The sequence below is a fragment of the Oncorhynchus masou genome, chromosome 23 (genome assembly GCF_036934945.1).
Source record: "Oncorhynchus masou masou isolate Uvic2021 chromosome 23, UVic_Omas_1.1, whole genome shotgun sequence".
NCBI classification, from domain to species: domain Eukaryota; kingdom Metazoa; phylum Chordata; class Actinopteri; order Salmoniformes; family Salmonidae; genus Oncorhynchus; species Oncorhynchus masou.
Genome location: NC_088234.1, coordinates 2,861,355 through 2,885,253, shown reverse-complemented (window position 1 = coordinate 2,885,253; position 23,899 = coordinate 2,861,355). Strand labels below are relative to the sequence as shown.

Genomic DNA, 23,899 nt, shown 5'->3' with positions numbered 1-23,899 from the left:
ATTCGAAGCTTATGGCAAATGTCTGATGGCAAATGCCAAGTGTCATACAGCAAAAAAATATTATAGGGTGAGCTTGTCATATAATATTGTCATATTTTACTTGTTTTTTTTACTTTTTTACTTAATTTTTTACTTGTACATGAGGCACATGTTTTGTCCATTTGCAATATGATATCATAGGAAGTCAAAAGTCAAAGTCAAAAATCAGTGAACCATTGCCAAATGCCTTAAGAAATGTCCAAATGCAGTATGTAAGTATTGAAAGTGCCAAATCAGGATGTTATGTCCATTTGCCATATATGATCATAAGAAGGCGGTTTCAAAACCCAAAAGTCAGTGATCCATGTCAAAATGGCATTTATACTTCCCAAATGATATATAGCCCTATGTTAAGCCCTGAATCAACCTAGAAGGTCTATTTGTCATGCATGGTGAGGGAGAAGTGGGACTCTGGCGTTTTTTTACGTCCAAAATTACCAGGGGCGCCCCCTATTGGAAGGGCACGGGTGGGGGGTGCTCCCTACCCAGCCGTAGACCCCTTACAACCTCCTAAAGGCATTCAAAACCTTTTGTGAAATGGGCTCCATTTGGTAATGTTTTTTCACTGTTGAATCGTATTGCAAATGTATAAAAGTCAGCCAGCAAGTCAGCATCCATCAGTTAATAAGATATCATTCACCAAACTGACACAAAACCCACTTTGTTAAACTCAGTTAAAAGCCAACTATCACATATTTCAGAGAAGGCCCATAGTTCACAGCGCCTTCAGTTTAAAACATAATAAAAACGTAATGTGAGGCGACCCCTAATCCCGAGTTATGGCTCGACAGGTCATTAGGAGCTAGAACATTTCTGTGATTTTCTATGATTTTCTGAAATAACACACACTCACAAAACCCTCCGTAAATATCTAAGTTCTTAACGTAAAGACTTAAAACTCAGGATTCTGTAAAGGCATACCCCAATCAGGATATGAGTTTATTTAGAGCTTCCTGTGCCAACCGGAAGTGCCTTTCTTTGGGTCACACTGTCTGTTTTGAAGGGTTAAAAAAGTCACATCTATTTAAAACTTCATATGTGTGACTACGTAACCCTCCTGAACTGTAAATCAGTCATGTCTCCCAACAGATGTCAAAGAAAAGCTCTCACACACACACAGCAAGGATGGAGTGAAAAACTGCGGTGCCTAAAGACACAGAGAGCAGGCAATGGCATAAACATAATCTCTAGGCCGTGCCGAGTTCAACGAGATATCCCACTTGACCGTAGCTCACTCGGTCTGAGCGCGGCGACCATGAGAAAAGTAGACCCAAAATGAAGCCTGCCCCACAACATCATTTGCTTTTGGGTGACAGCGGAACCGTTAGGTTTAGAGGGACAATTCAACCACAGGGATGTTCCTAAGGTTCTCCCGATCTGTGCAACTTTGACCATTTGACCATTAACCCTTAACAGTAAAACAGGGTTTTTTGATCTCACAGATTACAATGACATCTCTACTCATACAAATACATTGCTTGCACCCCTAAATTCAACCTGAAGCCTATATGGGTTATGAATGCCATATGAACCTGTCTTCGGTAACAGTCCATCAGGCCACTCTGAGGTCTACCTGTGTTGATTCTAAGCTTCCTAGGCCAACCGGAAGTGGTTAAAATCGCCATAAAAATGTATATCCATACCCTGCCTGCAGTTTGATAGACATAGTGCAATCAACCCTGTGTAAATCAGTCAATTCTTAACGTAAAGACTTAAAACTCAGGATTCTGTAACAGCATACCCCAATGAGGATATGTGTTGACTTATAGTTTCCTGTGCTACCCGGAAGTGCCATAATTGGTGTCTCAGGGGCTGTTTCGAAGGGTTAAAAAAATCAGATCTGTCCAAAAATTCATATGTGTGATTAGGCAACCCCCATGAACTGTAAATCAGTCATTTTTCACATAAAATTTCAAAGGAAAACTAAATCACACACACACACAGCTTGGAAGGAGGGACGTATTGGGGTGCGTAGAGACAGACAGTGCCTGCAATAGTTAGCTTTGTTCGAGCTAAAAAAGAACCGTCAGACCTAGAGTTCCGAAACTTTAGAAACCTGTTCTAGACCTCAGGTCGATAGTGCGTGTTGAGTTAGGTGGCTCTAGAAGGTTCTCGGACCGAGAAACAGCCTCGTACATTTGCAATGACTTCAATTAATTTTGACCCTTACAAAAATGGCGACATTTAGAAAAGTCTCAGAGACACAAGACTAGGTGCATTGAAACCGGCTCGGCCCATAGAGACGGACCCCAACGTTTCTGTCCGATAGCTCATTCAAGGACCCCATAGCAAGTCATGGAAAAAATTGGATTTTCAGCACCAATTAGGGTTTTACTCGGGCACCGAAGGACCTATCGAGCCGAAACTCGGGATTCGGGATCGCCTCAGCTAGGCCTACACATAACATAAGAAATGGACCAGCTAGAACGTAACTACGTGTTTTATGTTTTTTTATGGTTTGAAGCGAAGGCGTTGTGAATTTGGGCCAACTCTGAAGTATGTGATAGTTGGCTACTAAAAGAGTTGGAAAAAGTGGATTTGGTGTCAGTTTGTATCAGTTTGGTGTCAGAATGATATCTAATTGACTGATGGACGGTGACTTGCTGGTGACTCTTGTCCATTTGCAATATGTTTAAACAGTGAGGTACCATCACCAAAGTGACATTCTGAAATCAACCCTAACGAGCGATTGAGATGAACCAGAATCACTGCCCAGCCATCCCGAGTTCATCGGGCCAGTCAATTTCGCATTCCTGCAGGATTTTTATAGCATGACAAATTCGTGATGGTAAATGCCCATTGAACCATATTGCAAATGCATGTGCACTTGCAATATGATTCAACAGTGAAAAAACGTCACCAAATGGACATGATGAAATCAACACAACGAATGATGGAAAGGAACAACTATCACTGCCAGGCCATCCTGTGTTCCGATAGCGGGCATTAATATCAGAATGACCGGTAAATGCATTGACAACCATATTTTTATTTTTGAGTTACCAGGTGCCTATTTTCAATCAGCAGTTGCACAACAATGCGTATCCATCATAGTATTTTAAACAGTCCATAAAGCACTAAGGATGGCCCCCATGGATAGAGGGCCGTAGTAGGGTACTCCCATAGCAGGCATGGACAAGAGGAGTCCCGGTAAATGCATTTACAACCATATTTTTATTTTTGGCTTACCAGGTGCCTATTTTCAATCACCAGTTGCACAACAATGCACGTGCATTTGAATATGATTCTATAGTGAAAAAAAATCACCAAATGGACATGATGAAATCAACACAACGAGTGATGGAAAGGAACAACAATCACTGCCCGGCCATCCCGAGTTCATCAGGCCAGTCAATTTTGCATTTCTGCAGGATTTTTGAGCATGTCAAATTTCTTATGACATTTGGCCCCCACAAAACATATGCCTTATGCACAAGTAAAAAAAATAAAACATAATGATAATAAAATACAACTAAAGTATGTTACAGTTCTTAAACATGTGTAATTGACACAAAAATCGAAAGAATTTTGAAAAACGGTCCAGAAAACACATTTTTAGGGGTGTGTGAAGTTTTTTATAAAATTTAGCAATTTTTGACTTTTGACTTTTGACTTCCTATGAAATCGTATTGCAAATGGACAAAACATGTGCCTTAAGCGCAAGTAATAAAAAAAATGATGATAATAAAATTGGACAAAAGTATATTCATACAGTTCTTGCACATGTGTAATTGACAAAAAAATCAAAAGAATTTTGAAAAACGGTCCAGAAAGCACTTTTTTAAGGGGTGATCATTTTTTCAAAATTTTGCTTTTGGATGTTGACTTGGGTTACATTTCCAATATGAAAAACCAAGGTGGAGCGCACGCGCCACCTGTTGGATTTTTAAAGTGTTACAACTGGCATTTGCCATATGGCATCTGCAATACACTTTGCATGAATCAACGCCGAATTGGGTGGTATTGGACACCGTGTATATGGTTTGTCCAATGTTTTCCCATTCATTTTTGTCCATTTCAGGGGGTATTCCCTTACATCTAATATACAGTATTATACAGTATTATACAGAGTCATGAACTCCCTTCCATACCTTAAGGGAACATTTCGACAATCACCGTATAGTTAGTGAGAAAGTCCCTATTGGAACTGTACGGTCCCTTACTAGACGTCCGAAAACATTTTAGAAATTCGGGGACGGCGTCGGGCCGAGCGGTAGGGCCAGACCTACCGGGAAGTCATCAAATGAACTTTGTCGGACATTCGGTTTTCGTTTAATAAAATAAACAAATTTTAGCCCATTTTTGCGCAATGCCGAAATATCCCACAAGAGGGCATAAGCAATCATATTGCTATTGGACAAAACATCACGAATCACGACGTGCCATATCTCGGAAACCGAAAATATTTCGAAGCCGAAACTTGGTGAGCGTAGGTTTGGCATTATGGGAAGATGGCCCCGAACAAGATGGCGTCTAGGCCTCAACGGTTTTTGAGTTATGGCCATATTTCTGGGATTAAAGGTCCAAAATGAAAATAGAGAAAAGATTTTTTCACTTCACGTCAAAGTCAAGGAGCCTCCGGTGTCAATAAAAAAAACGGCCATTTATCTATCGTCATTTACGAGAAATCGTACGTTGACCAGATCGTGATGTTCAGATATAGGTGTTTTTTTTTTCAACGGTTACAGATCCAGTTGCAGGGTGTTCATACGAGTATTTTTAAAATGTGCTGCGGAGCTCTGCGACATTTCTGTGATTTTCTATGATTTTCTGAAATAACACACACTCACTAAACCCTCCGTAAATAACTCAGTTCTTAACGTAAAGACTTAAAACTCAGGATTCTGTAAAGGCATACCCCAATGAGGATATGAGTTTATTTATAGCTTCCTGTGCCAACCGGAAGTGCCATAATTGGTGTCTCAGGGGCTGTTTGGAAGGGTTAAAAAATCAGATCTGTCCAAAACTTCATATGTGTGATTAGACAACACCCATGAACTGTAAATCAGTCATTTTTCCCAACAGATGTCAAAGAAAAGCTCTCACACACACACACAGCAAGGATGGAGTGACAAAGCGTGGTGTTTAAAGACACAGAGAGCAGGCAATGGCATAAACATAATCCCAAGGCCGTGCCGAGTCCAACGAGGTGCCCCGCTTGACCGTAGCTCACTCGGTCTGAGCGCAGCGACCATGAGAAAAATAGGCCCACAATGAAGCCTGCACCACAATGTCATTTGATTTTGGGTGACAGCGGCGGAACCGTTAGGTTTAGAAGGACAATTCAAACACAGGACTGTTCCTAAGGTCCTCCCGATCTGTGCAAGCCTAACCTTGACTGTGTGGCATTAACCTTTCACAGTTAAAAGAAGGTGTTTACAAAAAAACAGTGTGCATTGACTTCTCTCCCCATAGGAATACATTGCCTGCTCCCCTAAATACAACCTGGGGTCTTTATGGGTTATGAATGCTGTATGAACCTGTCTTCTATGACATTCCATCAGACCACTATGAGGTCTACCTGTGTCGATTCTAAGCTTCCTGGAGCAACCGGAAGTGGTTAGATTGACCCAAAAGGTATTTGGATGTACATCACCTCCGAAAGGTGCCGAGGCCTCTGCATTATTCAACCCTGTGTAGATCAGTCAATTCTCAACTTAAAGACTTAAAACTCAGGATTCCCTAGGTTTCTATGTCAGTCAAGACATGTGTGTATTTATAGCTTCCTGTGCCAACCGGAAGTGCCATAATTGGTGACTCAGGGGCTGTTTGGAAGGGTTAAAAAAATCAGATCTGTCCAAAACTTCATATGTGTGATTAGACAACCCCCATGAACTGTAAATCAGTCATTTTTCCCAACAGATGTCAAAGAAAAGCTCTCACACACACACACAGCAAGGATGGAGTGACAAAGCGTGGTGTTTAAAGACACAGAGAGCAGGCAATGGCATAAACATAATCCCAAGGCCGTGCCGAGTCCAACGAGGTGCCCCTCTTGACCGTAGCTCGCTCGGTCTGAGCGCAGCGACCATGAGAAAAATAGGCCCACAATGATGCCTGCACCACAATGTCATTGGATTTTGGGTGACAGCGGCGGAACCGTTAGGTTTAGAAGGACAATTCAAACACAGGACTGTTCCTAAGGTCCTCCCGATCTGTGCAAGCCTAACCTTGACTGTGTGGCATTAACCTTTCACAGTTAAAAGAAGGTGTTTACAAAAAACAGTGTGCATTGACTTCTCTCCCCATAGGAATACATTGCCTGCTCCCCTAAATACAACCTGGGGTCTTTATGGGTTATGAATGCTGTATGAACCTGTCTTCTATGACATTCCATCAGACCACTATGAGGTCTACCTGTGTCGATTCTAAGCTTCCTGGAGCAACCGGAAGTGGTTAAATTGACCCAAAAGGTATTTGGATGTACATCACCTCGAAAGGTGCCGAGGCCTCTGCATTATTCAACCCTGTGTAGATCAGTCAATTCTCAACTTAAAGACTTAAAACTCAGGATTCCCTAGGTTTCTATGTCAGTCAAGACATGTGTGTATTTATAGCTTCCTGTGCCAACCGGAAGTGCCATAATTGGTGACTCAGGGGCTGTTTGGAAGGGTTAAAAAAATCAGATCTGTCCAAAACTTCATATGTGTGATTAGACAACCCCCATGAACTGTAAATCAGTCATTTTTCCCAACAGATGTCAAAGAAAAGCTCTCACACACACACACAGCAAGGATGGAGTGACAAAGCGTGGTGTTTAAAGACACAGAGAGCAGGCAATGGCATAAACATAATCCCAAGGCCGTGCCGAGTCCAACGAGGTGCCCCTCTTGACCGTAGCTCGCTCGGTCTGAGCGCAGCGACCATGAGAAAAATAGGCCCACAATGATGCCTGCACCACAATGTCATTGGATTTTGGGTGACAGCGGCGGAACCGTTAGGTTTAGAAGGACAATTCAAACACAGGACTGTTCCTAAGGTCCTCCCGATCTGTGCAAGCCTAACCTTGACTGTGTGGCATTAACCTTTCACAGTTAAAAGAAGGTGTTTACAAAAAAACAGTGTGCATTGACTTCTCTCCCCATAGGAATACATTGCCTGCTCCCCTAAATACAACCTGGGGTCTTTATGGGTTATGAATGCTGTATGAACCTGTCTTCTATGACATTCCATCAGACCACTATGAGGTCTACCTGTGTCGATTCTAAGCTTCCTGGAGCAACCGGAAGTGGTTAGATTGACCCAAAAGGTATTTGGATGTACATCACCTCGAAAGGTGCCGAGGCCTCTGCATTATTCAACCCTGTGTAGATCAGTCAATTCTCAACTTAAAGACTTAAAACTCAGGATTCCCTAGGTTTCTATGTCAGTCAAGACATGTGTGTATTTATAGCTTCCTGTGCCAACCGGAAGTGCCATAATTGGTGTCTCAGGGGCTGTTTGGAAGGGTTAAAAAAATCAGATCTGTCCAAAACTTCATATGTGTGATTAGACAACCCCCATGAACTGTAAATCAGTCATTTTTCCCATAAAAATTCAAAGGAAAAATAAATCACACAGATACACAACTTGGATGGAGGGACGTATTGGGGTGTGTAGAGACTGACAGTGCCTCCAATAGTTAGCTTTGTTCGAGCTAAAAAGAACCGTCAGACCTAGAGTTCCGAAACTTTAGAATCCTGTTCTAGACCTCAGGTAGATAGTGCGTGGTGAGTTACGGCGCTCTAGGAGGTTCTCGGACCGAGAAACAGCGTCGAACATTTGCAATGACTTCAATTCATTTTGACCATTACGAAAATGGCGACATTTAGAAATGTCCCAGAGACACAAGACTAGGTGCATTGTGACCGTCTCGGCCCATAGAGACAGAACCCAACATCTCGGTCCGATAGCTCATTCAAGGACCCCGTAGCAAGGCATGGAAAAAAGTGGATTTTCAGCACCAATTAGGCTTTTACTCGGACACCAAATGACCTATCGAGCCGAAACTCGGGATTCGGGGTCGCCTCACATAGGACTACACATAATGTCCGAACTGGCCCCGCAGCTAGAAAGTAACTATGTGTTTTATGGTTTTTTAATGTTTTGTACCGAAGGCCTTGTGAATTTTGGGCCAGCTCTGAAGTATGTTATACTTGGCTCCTAAATGAGTTGGGAAAAGTGGGTTTGGTGTCAGTTTGTATCAGTTTGGTGTCAGAATGATATCAAATTGACTGATGGACGGTGACTTGCAGGTGACTCTTGTCCATTAGCAATATGTTTAAGCGGTGAGGTACCATCACCAAAAGCGACATTTTGAAATCAACCCAAACGAGCGATGGAGAGGTACCAGTATCACTGCCCAGACATCCCTATGTCATCGGGCCAGTCAATTTGGCATTCCTGCATGATTTTTATGGCATGACAAATTGGTGATGGTGACTGCCCAGTTAACCATATGGCAAATGCACAGTGACTTTGCAAAAGTGAGAAAACATGACCAAATGGACATTCTGAAATCAACCCTAACGAGTGATGGAGAGGTACCAGAATCACTGCCAAGCCATCCCGAGTTCATCGGGCCAGTCAATTTGGCATTCCTGCACAAATTTTCAGTGACTTTGCAAAAGTAAGGAACATTTGCAATATGTTTTAACAGTGAGGTACCATCACCAAAAGCGACATTCTGAAATCAACCCAAACGAGCCATGGAGAGGTACCAGTATCACTGCCCAGCCATCCCGAGGTCATCGGGCCAGTCAATTTGGCATTCCTGCAAAAATTTTCAGTGACTTTGCAAAAGTAAGGAACATTTGCAATATGTTTTAACAGTGAGGTACCATCACCAAAAGCGACATTCTGAAATCAACCCAAACGAGCCATGGAGAGGTACCAGTATCACTGCCCAGCCATCCTGAGGTCATCTGGCCAGTCAATTTGGCATTCCTGCAAAAATTTTCAGTGACTTTGCAAAAGTAAGGAACATTTGCAATATGTTTTAACAGTGAGGTACCATCACCAAAAGCGACATTCTGAAATCAACCCAAACGAGCCATGGAGAGGTACCAGTATCACTGCCCAGCCATCCTGAGGTCATCGGGCCAGTCAATTTGGCATTCCTGCACAAATTTTCAGTGACTTTGCAAAAGTAAGGAACATTTGCAATATGTTTTAACAGTGAGGTACCATCACCAAAAGCGACATTCTGAAATCAACCCAAACGAGCGATGGAGAGGTACCAGTATCACTGCCCAGCCATCCTGAGGTCATCGGGCCAGTCAATTTGGCATTCCTGCATGATTTTTATAGCATGACAAATTGGTGATGGTGACTGCCCAGTTAACCATATGGCAAATGCACAGTGACTTTGAAAGAGTGAGAAAATCACCAAATGGACATTCTGAAATCAGCCCAAACGAGCGATGGAGAGGTACCAGTATCACTGCCCAGCCATCCCGAGGTCATCGGGCCAGTCAATTTGGCATTCCTGCAAGAATTTTTTGTGACTTTGCAAAAGTAAGGAACATTTGCAATATGTTTAAGCGGTGAGGTACCATCACCAAAAGCGACATTCTGAAATCAACCCAAACGAGCGATGGAGAGGTACCAAAATCACTGCCCAGCCATCCCTATGTCATCGGGCCAGTCATTTTGGCATTCCTGCATGATTTTTATGGCATGACAAATTGGTGATGGTGACTGCCCAGTTAACCATATGGCAAATGCACAGTGACTTTGCAAAAGTGAGAAAACATGACCAAATGGACATTCTGAAATCAACACAAACAATGGCATCACCATAGAGTCCAGACTGTGCCGAGTCCAACGAGGCGCCCGCTTGACCGTAGCTCGCTCGGTCTGAGCGCGGCGACCATGAGAAAAATAGGCCCAATATTAAGCCTTCACCAGTACGTCATTTGATTTTGGGTGACAGCGGCGGAACCGTTAGGTTTAGAAAGACAATTCAACCACAGGACTGTTCCTAAGGTCCTCCTGATCTGTCCAAGCCTATCCTTGACCGTGTGACATTAACCCTTCACAGTCAAAAGAAGGTGTTTACATAAAAACAGTGTTCATTGACTTCTCTCCCCATAGGAATATATTGGCTGCTCCACTAAATACAACCTGGAGTCTATATGGGTTATGAATGTTGTATGAACCTGTCTTTGGTACCAGTCCATCAGACCACTATAAGGTCTACCTGTGTCGATTCTAAGCTTCCTGGACCAACCGGAAGTGGTTCAAATCGCCCTAAAAGTGTATACCCATACACTGCCTGCAATTTGATGGACATATTGCATTGAACCCTGTGTAAATCAGTCAGTTTTCATGGTAAAGACTTAAAACTCAGGATTCTCTAATGGAATAGCCCAATGAGGATGTATGTTGAGTTACAGCTTCCTGTGCCAACCGGAAGTGCCATAATTGGTGACTCAGGGGCTGTTTGGAAGGGTTAAAAAAATCAGATCTGTCCAAAACTTCATATGTGTGATTAGACAACCCCCATGAACTGTAAATCAGTCATTTTTCCCAACAGATGTCAAAGAAAAGCTCTCACACACACACAGCAAGGATGGAGTGACAAAGCGTGGTGTTTAAAGACACAGAGAGCAGGCAATGGCATAAACATAATCCCAAGGCCGTGCCGAGTCCAACGAGGTGCCCCTCTTGACCGTAGCTCGCTCGGTCTGAGCGCAGCGACCATGAGAAAAATAGGCCCACAATGATGCCTGCACCACAATGTCATTGGATTTTGGGTGACAGCGGCGGAACCGTTAGGTTTAGAAGGACAATTCAAACACAGGACTGTTCCTAAGGTCCTCCCGATCTGTGCAAGCCTAACCTTGACTGTGTGGCATTAACCTTTCACAGTTAAAAGAAGGTGTTTACAAAAAACAGTGTGCATTGACTCCTCTCCCCATAGGAATACATTGCCTGCTCCCCTAAATACAACCTGGGGTCTTTATGGGTTATGAATGCTGTATGAACCTGTCTTCTATGACATTCCATCAGACCACTATGAGGTCTACCTGTGTCGATTCTAAGCTTCCTGGAGCAACCGGAAGTGGTTAGATTGACCCAAAAGGTATTTGGATGTACATCACCTCGAAAGGTGCCGAGGCCTCTGCATTATTCAACCCTGTGTAGATCAGTCAATTCTCAACTTAAAGACTTAAAACTCAGGATTCCCTAGGTTTCTATGTCAGTCAAGACATGTGTGTATTTATAGCTTCCTGTGCCAACCGGAAGTGCCATAATTGGTGTCTCAGGGGCTGTTTGGAAGGGTTAAAAAAATCAGATCTGTCCAAAACTTCATATGTGTGATTAGACAACCCCCATGAACTGTAAATCAGTCATTTTTCCCATAAAAATTCAAAGGAAAAATAAATCACACAGATACACAACTTGGATGGAGGGACGTATTGGGGTGTGTAGAGACTGACAGTGCCTCCAATAGTTAGCTTTGTTCGAGCTAAAAAAGAACCGTCAGACCTAGAGTTCCGAAACTTTAGAATCCTGTTCTAGACCTCAGGTAGATAGTGCGTGGTGAGTTACGGCGCTCTAGAATGTTCTCGGACCGAGAAACAGCGTCGAACATTTGCAATGACTTCAATTTTATTTTGACCATTACGAAAATGGCGACATTTAGAAATGTCCCAGAGACACAAGACTAGGTGCATTGTGACCGTCTTGGCCCATAGAGACAGAACCCAACATCTCGGTCCGATAGCTCATTCAAGGACCCCGTAGCAAGGCATTGAAAAAAGTGGATTTTCAGCACCAATTAGGCTTTTACTCGGACACCAAATGACCTATCGGGCCGAAACTCGGGATTCGGGGTCGCCTCACATAGGACTACACATAATGTCCGAACTGGCCCCGCAGCTAGAAAGTAACTATGTGTTTTATGGTTTTTTAATGTTTTGTACCGAAGGCCTTGTGAATTTTGGGCCAGCTCTGAAGTATGTTATACTTGGCTCCTAAATGAGTTGGGAAAAGTGGGTTTGGTGTCAGTTTGTATCAGTTTGGTGTCAGAATGATATCAAATTGACTGATGGACGGTGACTTGCAGGTGACTCTTGTCCATTAGCAATATGTTTAAGCGGTGAGGTACCATCACCAAAAGCGACATTCTGAAATCAACCCAAACGAGCGATGGAGAGGTACCAGTATCACTGCCCAGACATCCCTATGTCATCGGGCCAGTCAATTTGGCATTCCTGCATGATTTTTATGGCATGACAAATTGGTGATGGTGACTGCCCAGTTAACCATATGGCAAATGCACAGTGACTTTGCAAAAGTGAGAAAACATGACCAAATGGACATTCTGAAATCAACCCTAACGAGTGATGGAGAGGTACCAGAATCACTGCCAAGCCATCCCGAGTTCATCGGGCCAGTCAATTTGGCATTCCTGCACAAATTTTCAGTGACTTTGCAAAAGTAAGGAACATTTGCAATATGTTTTAACAGTGAGGTACCATCACCAAAAGCGACATTCTGAAATCAACCCAAACGAGCGATGGAGAGGTACCAGTATCACTGCCCAGCCATCCCGAGGTCATCGGGCCAGTCAATTTGGCATTCCTGCAAGAATTTTCAGTGACTTTGCAAAAGTAAGGAACATTTGCAATATGTTTTAACAGTGAGGTACCATCACCAAAAGCGACATTCTGAAATCAACCCAAACGAGCGATGGAGAGGTACCAGAATCACTGCCCAGCCATCCTGAGGTCATCGGGCCAGTCAATTTGGCATTCCTGCATGATTTTTATAGCATGACAAATTGGTGATGGTGACTGCCCAGTTAACCATATGGCAAATGCACAGTGACTTTGAAAGAGTGAGAAAAATCACCAAATGGACATTCTGAAATCAGCCCAAACGAGCGATGGAGAGGTACCAGTATCACTGCCCAGCCATCCCGAGGTCATCGGGCCAGTCAATTTGGCATTCCTGCAAAATTTTCAGTGACTTTGCAAAAGTAAGGAACATTTGCAATATGTTTTAACAGTGAGGTACCATCACCAAAAGCGACATTTGGAAATCAACCCAAACGAGCCATGGAGAGGTACCAGTATCACTGCCCAGCCATCCCGAGGTCATCGGGCCAGTCAATTTGGCATTCCTGCAAAAATTTTCAGTGACTTTGCAAAAGTAAGGAACATTTGCAATATGTTTTAACAGTGAGGTACCATCACCAAAAGCGACATTCTGAAATCAACCCAAACGAGCCATGGAGAGGTACCAGTATCACTGCCCAGACATCCCTATGTCATCGGGCCAGTCAATTTGGCATTCCTGCATGATTTTTATGGCATGACAAATTGGTGATGGTGACTGCCCAGTTAACCATATGGCAAATGCACAGTGACTTTGAAAGAGTGAGAAAAATCACCAAATGGACATTCTGAAATCAACCCAAACGAGCCATGGAGAGGTACCAGTATCACTGCCCAGCCATCCCGAGGTCATCGGGCCAGTCAATTTGGCATTCCTGCAAAAATTTTCAGTGACTTTGCAAAAGTAAGGAACATTTGCAATATGTTTTAACAGTGAGGTACCATCACCAAAAGCGACATTTGGAAATCAACCCAAACGAGCCATGGAGAGGTACCAGTATCACTGCCCAGCCATCCTGAGGTCATCGGGCCAGTCAATTTGGCATTCCTGCATGATTTTTATGGCATGACAAATTGGTGATGGTGACTGCCCAGTTAACCATATGGCAAATGCACAGTGACTTTGCAAAAGTGAGAAAACATGACCAAATGGACATTCTGAAATCAACCCAAACGAGTGATGGAGAGGTACCAGAATCACTGCCAAGCCATCCCGACTTCATCGGGCCAGTCAATTTGGCATTCCTGCAAAATTTTCAGTGACTTTGCAAAAGTAAGGAACATTTGCAATATGTTTTAACAGTGAGGTACCATCACCAAAAGCGACATTCTGAAATCAACCCAAACAAGCCATGGAGAGGTACCAGTATCACTGCCCAGCCATCCCGAGGTCATCGGGCCAGTCAATTTGGCATTCCTGCATGATTTTTATAGCATGACAAATTGGTGATGGTGACTGCCCAGTTAACCATATGGCAACTGCACAGTGACTTTGAAAGAGTGAGAAAAATCACCAAATGGACATTCTGGAATCAACCCTAACGAGCGATGGAGAGGTACCAGAATCACTGCCAAGCCATCCCGACTTCATCGGGCCAGTCAATTTGGCATTCCTGCAAAAATTTTCAGTGACTTTGCAAAAGTAAGGAACATTTGCAATATGTTTTAACAGTGAGGTACCATCACCAAAAGCGACATTCTGAAATCAACCCAAACGAGCGATGGAGAGGTACCAGAATCACTGCCCAGCCATCCCGAGTTCATCGGGCCAGTCAATTTGGCATTCCTGCATGATTTTTATGGCATGACAAATTGGTGATGGTGAATGCCCAGTTAACCATATGGCAAATGCACAGTGACTTTGCAAAAGTGAGAAAACATAAACAAATGGACATGATGAAATCAACACCACGAGTGATTGAAAGGAACAACAATCACTGCCCGGCCATCCCGAGTTCATCAGGCCAGTCAATTTTGCATTTCTGAAGGATTTTTGAGCATGTCAAATTTCTTATGACATTTGGCCCCCACAAAACATATGCCTTATGCACAAGCAAAAAAAAACAAAAACATTATAATAATAAAATATGACTAAAGTATGTTGATACAGTTCTTATACGTGTGTAACTGACACAAAATGCGAAAAAATTTCAAAAAACGGTCCAGAAAGCACTTTTTTAGGGGTGTGTGAAGTTTTTTATGAAATTTAATAATTTTTGACTTTTGACTTCTGACTTCCTATGAAATCATATTGCAGATGGACAAAACACATGCAATATGCGCAAGTAAAAAAAAAAAAAAAAAAAAATTATGATAATAAAATATGACTAAAGTATGTTGATACAGTTCTTATACGTGTGTAACTGACACAAAATGCGAAAAATTTCGAAAAACGGTCCAGAAAGCACTTTTTTAGGGGTGTGTGAAGTTTTTTATGAAATTTAAGAATTTTTGACTTTTGACTTCTGACTTCCTATGAAATCATATTGCAAATGGACAAAACATATGCAATATGCGCAAGTAAAAAAATTAAAAAAATTATGTTAATAAAATTGGACAAAAGTATTTTCATACAGTTCTTATACATGTGTAATTGTCAAAAAAAGCGAAAGAATTTCGAAAAACGGTCCAGAAAGCACTTTTTTAAGGGGTGATACGTTTTTTTCAAAAAATTCGTTTTTTCAAAATTTGGCTTTTGGATGTTGACTTGGAGTCCAATACCAATATGAAAAACCATGGTGGAGTGCAATCGCCACCTGTTGGATTTTTGAAGTGTTACAACTGGCAATACCCATATGGCAATAGCAGTAAACTTTGCATGAATCAACGCCGCTTTGGGTGGTATTGGCCAATGTGTGCATGGTTTGGCCTATGCCAATAACTTGCCATTCATTTTTGTCCACTACGGGGTGAAATCCCTTACATCTAATATACAGTATTATACAGAGTCATGAGGACATGGCATTCCCATCGTTTTAGCGCAAGTGAACAGCAAACCTGTTTTTAAGTTTGTCAATTTTAAAGTCTTCTGTCTGTAATGTTATTTTAATTTTACATCGACCCCAGTTATACTAGCTGTCTCTATGGTATCAGACCCCAGTTAGACTAGCTGTCTCCATGGTATCAGACCCCAGTTAGACTAGCTGTCTCCATGGTATCAGACCCCAGTTAGACTAGCTGTCTCCATGGTTTCAGACCCCAGTTAGACTAGCTGTCTCCATGGTATCAGACCCCAGTTAGACTAGCTGTCTCCATGGTTTCAGACCCCAGTTAGACTAGCTGTCTCCATGGTATCAGACCCCAGTTAGACTAGCTGTCTCCATGGTATCAGACCCCAGTTAGACTAGCTGTCTCCATGGTATCAGACCCCAGTTAGACTAGCTGTCTCCATGGTTTCAGACCCCAGTTAGACTAGCTGTCTCCATGGTATCAGACCCCAGTTAGACTAGCTGTCTCCATGGTATCAGACCCCAGTTAGACTAGCTGTCTCCATGGTTTCAGACCCCAGTTAGACTAGCTGTCTCTATGGTATCAGACCCCAGTTAGACTAGCTGTCTCCATGGTATCAGACCCCAGTTAGACTAGCTGTCTCCATGGTATCAGACCCCAGTTAGACTAGCTGTCTCCATGGTATCAGACCCCAGTTAGACTAGCTGTCTCCATGGTATCAGACCCCAGTTAGACTAGCTGTCTCCATGGTATCAGACCCCAGTTAGACTAGCTGTCTCCATGGTATCAGACCCCAGTTAGACTAGCTGTCTCCATGGTATCAGACCCCAGTTATACTATCTATCTCCATGGTATCAGACCCCAGTTATACTAGCTATCTCCATGGTATCAGACCCCAGTTATACTAGCTGTCTCCATGGTATCAGACCCCAGTTAGACTAGCTATCTCCATGGTATCAGACCCCAGTTAGACTAGCTGTCTCTATGGTATCAGACCCCAGTTATACTAGCTGTCTCCATGGAATTACACCCCAGTTATACTAGCTGTCTCCATGGTATCAGACCCCAGTTAGACTAGCAGTCTCCATGGTATCAGACCCCAGTTAGACTAGCTGTCTCCATGGTATCAGACCCCAGTTAGACTAGCTGTCTCCATGGTATCAGACCCCAGTTAGACTAGCTGTCTCCATGGTATCAGACCCCAGTTAGACTAGCTGTCTCCATGGTATCAGACCCCAGTTAGACTAGCTGTCTCCATGGTATCAGACCCCAGTTAGACTAGCTGTCTCCATGGTATCAGACCCCAGTTAGACTAGCTGTCTCCATGGTATCAGACCCCAGTTAGACTAGCTGTCTCCATGGTATCAGACCCCAGTTAGACTAGCTGTCTCCATGGTATCAGACCCCAGTTAGACTAGCTGTCTCCATTGTATCAAACCCCAGTTAGACTAGCTGTCTCCATGGTATCAGACCCCAGTTAGACTAGCTGTCTCTATGGTATCAGACCCCAGTTAGACTAGCTGTCTCCATGGTATCAGACCCCAGTTAGACTAGCTGTCTCCATGGTATCAGACCCCAGTTAGACTAGCTGTCTCCATGGTATCAGACCCCAGTTAGACTAGCTGTCTCCATGGTATCAGACCCCAGTTAGACTAGCTGTCTCCATGGTATCAGACCCCAGTTAGACTAGCTGTCTCCATGGTATCAGACCCCAGTTAGACTAGCTGTCTCCATGGTATCAGACCCCAGTTAGACTAGCTGTCTCCATGGTATCAGACCCCAGTTAGACTAGCTGTCTCCATGGTATCAGACCCCAGTTAGACTAGCTGTCTCCATGGTATCAGACCCCAGTTAGACTAGCTGCCTCCATGGTATCAGACACCAGTTATACTAGCTGTCTCTATGGTATCAGACCCCAGTTAGACAAGCTGTCTCTATGGTATCAGACCCCAGTTAGACTGGCTGTCTCCATGGTATCAGACCCCAGTTAGACTAGCTGTCTCCATGGTATCAGACCCCAGTTAGACTAGCTGTCTCCATGGTATCAGACCCCAGTTAGACTAGCTGTCTCTATGGTATCAGACCCCAGTTAGACTAGCTGTCTCCATGGTATCAGACCCCAGTTAGACTAGCTGTCTCCATGGTATCAGACCCCAGTTAGACTAGCTGTCTCCATGGTATCAGACCCCAGTTAGACTAGCTGTCTCCATGGTATCAGACCCCAGTTAGACTAGCTGTCTCCATGGTATCAGACCCCAGTTAGACTAGCTGTCTCTATGGTATCAGACCCCAGTTATACTAGCTATCTCCATGGTATCAGACCCCAGTTAGACTAGCTGTCTCCATGGTATCAGACCCCAGTTAGACTAGCTGTCTCCATGGTATCAGACCCCAATTAGACGAGTTGTCTCTATGGTATCAGACCCCAGTTAGACTAGCTGTCTCTATGGTATCAGACCCCAGTTAGACTAGCTGTCTCCATGGTATCAGACCCCAGTTAGACTAGCTGTCTCTATGGTATCAGACCCCAGTTAGACTAGCTGTCTCTCTGGTATCAGACCCCAGTTAGACTAGCTGTCTCCATGGTATCAGACCCCAGTTAGACTAGCTGTCTCCATGGTATCAGACCCCAGTTAGACTAGCTGTCTCTATGGTATCAGACCCCAGTTAGACTAGCTGTCTCTATGGTATCAGACCCCAGTTAGACTAGCTGTCTCCATGGTATCAGACCCCAGTTAGACTAGCTGTCTCCATGGTATCAGACCCCAGTTAGACTAGCTGTCTCCATGGTATCAGACCCCAGTTAGACTAGCTGTCTCCATGGTATCAGACCCCAGTTAGACTAGCTGTCTCCATGGTATCAGAACCCAGTTAGACTAGCTGTCTCCATGGTATCAGACCCCAGTTAGACTAGCTGTCTCCATGGTATCAGACCCCAGTTAGACTAGCTGCCTCCATGGTATCAGACCCCAGTTATACTAGCTGTCTCTATGGTATCAGACCCCAGTTAGACAAGCTGTCTCTATGGTATCAGACCCCAGTTAGACTGGCTGTCTCCATGGTATCAGACCCCAGTTAGACTAGCTGTCTCCATGGTATCAGACCCCAGTTAGACTAGCTGTCTCCATGGTATCAGACCCCAGTTAGACTAGCTGTCTCTATGGTATCAGACCCCAGTTAGACTAACTGTCTCCATGGTATCAGACCCCAGTTAGACTAGCTGTCTCTCTGGTATCAGACCCCAGTTAGACTAGCTGTCTCCATGGTATCAGACCCCAGTTAGACTAGCTGTCTCCATGGTATCAGACCCCAGTTAGACTAGCTGTCTCTATGGTATCAGACCCCAGTTAGACTAGCTGTCTCCATGGTATCAGACCCCAGTTAGACTAGCTGTCTCCATGGTATCAGACCCCAGTTAGACTAGCTGTCTCTATGGTATCAGACCCCAGTTAGACTAGCTGTCTCCATGGTATCAGACCCCAGTTAGACTAGCTGTCTACATGGTATCAGACCCCAGTTAGACTAGCTGTCTCCATGGTATCAGACCCCAGTTAGACTAGCTGTCTACATGGTATCAGACCCCAGTTAGACTAGCTGTCTCCATGGTATCAGACCCCAGTTAGACTAGCTGTCTCCATGGTATCAGACCCCAGTTAGACTAGCTGTCTCCATGGTATCAAACCCCAGTTAGACTAGCTGTCTCCATGGTATCAGACCCCAGTTAGACTAGCTGTCTCCATGGTATCAGACCCCAGTTAGACTAGCTGTCTCTATGGTATCAGACCCCAGTTAGACTAGCTGTCTCCATGGAATTACACCCCAGTTATACTAGCTGTCTCCATGGTATCAGACCCCAGTTAGACTAGCTGTCTCCATGGTATCAGACCCCAGTTAGACTAGCTGTCTCTATGGTATCAGACCCCAGTTAGACTAGCTGTCTCCATGGTATCAGACCCCAGTTAGACTAGTTGTCTCCATGGTATCAGACCCCAGTTAGACTAGCTGTCTCCATGGTATCAGACCCCAGTTAGACTAGCTGTCTCTATGGTATCAGACCCCAGTTAGACTAGCTGTCTCCATGGTATCAGACCCCAGTTAGACTAGCTGTCTCCATGGTATCAGACCCCAGTTAGACTAGCTGTCTACATGGTATCAGACCCCAGTTAGACTAGCTGTCTCCATGGTATCAGACCCCAGTTAGACTATAGACTAGCTGTCTCCATGGTATCAGACCCCAGTTAGACTAGCTGTCTCCATGGTATCAGACCCCAGTTAGACTAGCTGTCTCTATGGTATCAAACCCCAGTTAGACTAGCTGTCTCTATGGTATCAGACCCCAGTTAGACTAGCTGTCTCCATGTTATCAAACCCCAGTTAGACTAGCTGTCTCTATGGTATCAGACCCCAGTTAGACTAGCTGTCTCCATGGAATTACACCCCAGTTATACTAGCTGTCTCCATGGTATCAGACCCCAGTTAGACTAGCTGTCTCCATGGTATTGCACAAATCTGGCCTTTATGGAAGAGTGGCAAGAAAGCCATTTCTTAAAGATATCCATAAAAAGTGTAGTTTAAAGTTCAGTCTCTCGATGTGCAAAACTGATAGAGACATACCCCAAGCGATTTACAGCTGTAATCGCAGCAAAAGGTGGCGCTATAAAGTATTAACTTAATTGAGCTGAATAATTTTGTCCGCCCAATTTTTCAGTTTTTGATTTGTTAAAAAAGTTTGAAATATCCAATAAATGTCGTTCCACTTCATGATTGTGTCCCACTTGTTGTTGATTCTTCACAAAAACGTACAGTTTTATATCTTTATGTTTGAAACCTGAAATGTGGCAAAAGGTCGCAAAGTTCAAGGGGGCCGAATACTTTCGCAAGGCACTGTATATCTCCATACTACCATTCACTTGTATGGGTTACCTTCAGCCGAGTCTTGTGACACTTTTGGGGATCGTAGAGCAAAACACACCTTCCAAGGTCGATGTGGAAGGCCAATAAAGGGAATGTGTTGAATTAAAAGCAAAAAAACAGATACGTCTTAAACTGAATGATTTTGTTGGATGTTTGTATTATGTTAATTAGACTGACTCACAAATGTGTCACTATTGACATTATCTGTGGTAAAGCTCAGTGTTTCCATTATGTACCATAGTGATAGTTCTCTCTGTCTATTTCAGTGTTTCCATCATGTACCATAGTGATAGTTCTCTCTGTGTGTTTCAGTGTTTCCATCATGTACCATAGTGATAGTTCTCTCTGTGTGTTTCAGTGCTGTTGAGTACACTGGTATGCTGTAGCCTCGGACAAGGTGGAGGTGAGTACATTAATTTAAATTCATCATCTGTTCTATAATAGTAACATTTCTCTATATTAATTTATTCATAACCCTCCCTACCCCACATTACCGTACCTACACTAATCTTACCTACCATACACAAACCCTACCTGCCCTTACCTACCCCACACAACCCCTACACTAAACCCACCTACACCACAGTACCGCTACAGTAACCCGACCTACCCTACACTAACCCTACCTATCATACCTACCCCACACTAACCCACACTAACCCTACCTATCCCACACTACCCCACACTAAACCTACCTACCCCACACTAACCCCACACTAACCCTACCCCACACTACCCCACACTAATCCACACTAACCCTACCTAACCCACACTACCTAACCCACACTAACCCTACCTAAACCACACTACCCCCACACTAACACTACCTACCCCACACTAATCCACACTAACCCTACCTATCCCACACTAACCCTACCTATCCCACACTAACCCTACCTACCCCACACTACCCCCACAATAACCCTCCCTACCCCACACTAATCCACACTAACCCTACCTACCCCACACTACCCCCACACTAACCCTACCTACCCGACACTAACCCCACACTAACCCTACCTACCCCACACTACCCCCACACTAATCCACACGAACCCTACCTACCCCACACTACCCCCACACTAACCCTACCTACCCTACACTAACCCTACCTATCCTACCTACCACACACTACCCCCATACTAACACTAACCACCGCACACTACCCCTACCTACCCCACACTAACCCACACTAACCCTACCTACCCCACACTACTCCACACTAACCCTACCTACCCCACACTAACCAACACTAACCCTACCTACCCCACACTAACCCCACACTAATCCACACTAATCCTACCTACCCCACACTACCCACCCCACACTAACCCTACCTACAATACACTAACCCTACCTACCCCATACACTAACCCTACCTACCCTGTACTAACCCTACCTACCCCACACTACCCCCACACTAACCCTACCTACCCCACAGTTCCTTTACAGTAACCTACCTACCCCACACTACCCCCACACTAACCCTACCTACCCCACACTAACCCTCCCTACCCTACACTAACCCTACCTATCCTACCTACCCCCACACTAACCCTACCTACCCCACACTAATCCACACTAACCCTACCTATCCCACACTACCCCACACTAACCCTCCTTAACCCTACCTATGCCTACAATAACCCTACCTACCATACACTAACCCTACCTACACCACACTAACCCTACCTACCCCACACTACCCCCACACTAACCCTACCTATCCCACACTACCCCACACTAACCCTCCTTAACCCTACCTATGCCTACAGTAACCCTACCTACCATACACTAACCCTACCTACCCCACACTAAACCTAACTACCCCACACTACCCCCACACTAACCCTACCTATCCTACCTACCCCCACACTACCCCACACTAACCCTACCTACCCCCACACTAACCCTACCTACCCCACACTAATCCACACTAACCCTACCTACCCCACACTACCCCCACACTAACCCTACATATCCTACCTACCCCCACACTAATCCACACTAACCCTACCTACCCCACACTAACCCTACCTACCCCACACTAACCAACACTAATCCACACTAACCCTACCTATCCCACACGACCCCACACTAACCCACACTAACCCTACCTACCCCACACTATCCCCACAATAACCCTCCCTACCCCACACTAACCCTACCTACCCCACACAACCCCACACTAACCCACACTAACCCTACTTACCCCACACTAACCCACACTAACCCTACTTACCCCACACTATCCCACACTAACCCTACCTACCCCACACTACCCCCACAATAACCCTACCTATCCCACACTATCCCACACTAACCCTACCTACCCCACACTAATCCACACTAACCTACACATTGAGTGATTAGTCCAAGATGGTGTAGCAGTCGAACGTCTTGTCGTGTCCCTTCTATATATCGTTTTTTTAAATAATTTTTTAACATATTTTTCTTCCCATATCTTTTATTAAAACATTTTGTTAAACCTCAACTTCTAAATACTCTCCTGCAACCCGCCTCACCCAATGTAGCTATTTTCTTCTAAAGTATATCTACTTTGGATCCGGAACCCCTCAACTGAAGCTACCAGCTAGCTACCAGCTATCAGTCAGCAAACCATTGCTAGCGGTCAACCGGTCATCAGGTAACCTTTTAGCGCGGAAAGCTCTCGCCAGTTCAAACAACGCGACTCTAACCAGAGCATAACGGACCTATTTATTTTTTATCCCCGGATTCCCACCGGATTCCCACCGCAAACGGAACATTTTCAGCTGGATTCCTCACAACTAGCTATCTAGCTAACCGCAACACCGGATGATTACTCCTGGCTAGCGTTTCCACCCACTTAGCTTGAAGCTAGCCCGGCCAGAGCTCCTGTGCTACCACCAAAGCATACTCCTGGGCTACAATATCCGGACCCACGACCGGTCTATCGATGTCACCGCATGAAGAGGAATAAACAGACTCACCCCATCGCGACGTCCCCAAAAGGCTAACTTTCTAGCCCTTGCTATCTCCTTGCTTGCTAACTGCTAGCTTGTTTTGCCCCGGTCCGCTAACTGCTACCCTGTTTAGCCCTGGCCTACTAACTGTTAGCTTGTTAGCACAGGCCTGCTAACCGTCTGAATCGCCGCGTCCCAAACACTCACTGGACCCATATTTACTTTCAATCTCTTTTCGATTTGTAATTTGTTTATACCTTCCGGTAACCTGCCTCACCCAATGTGATACGGAATCGCTATTATTTTTAATTTTTAGAACACACTTAAGAACCTCCAGAAGCTAACAAGCTAACTAGCTACAAGCTATTTAGTCATTGTTAGCCACTGCTAACTGTTTTTTAACCTGGATAACACTCGCCAGTCCAGCTTCCCTGCCCCATCCACCGC

The 23,899-nt window shown here is 44.3% G+C and overlaps 1 protein-coding gene across 1 annotated transcript in view; it reads left to right on the top strand.

Moving 5' to 3' along the window:
- The window catches only part of LOC135510170 (low affinity immunoglobulin gamma Fc region receptor III-A-like), a 47,863-nt gene that overhangs the window by 2,073 nt on the left and 21,891 nt on the right, over positions 1–23,899 (top strand). Inside the window, exon 2 of the mRNA XM_064930956.1 lies at positions 20,866–20,910. Within this exon, the coding sequence (XP_064787028.1) occupies positions 20,866–20,910 (45 nt within the window). The remainder of the gene's footprint in view (positions 1–20,865; positions 20,911–23,899) is intronic.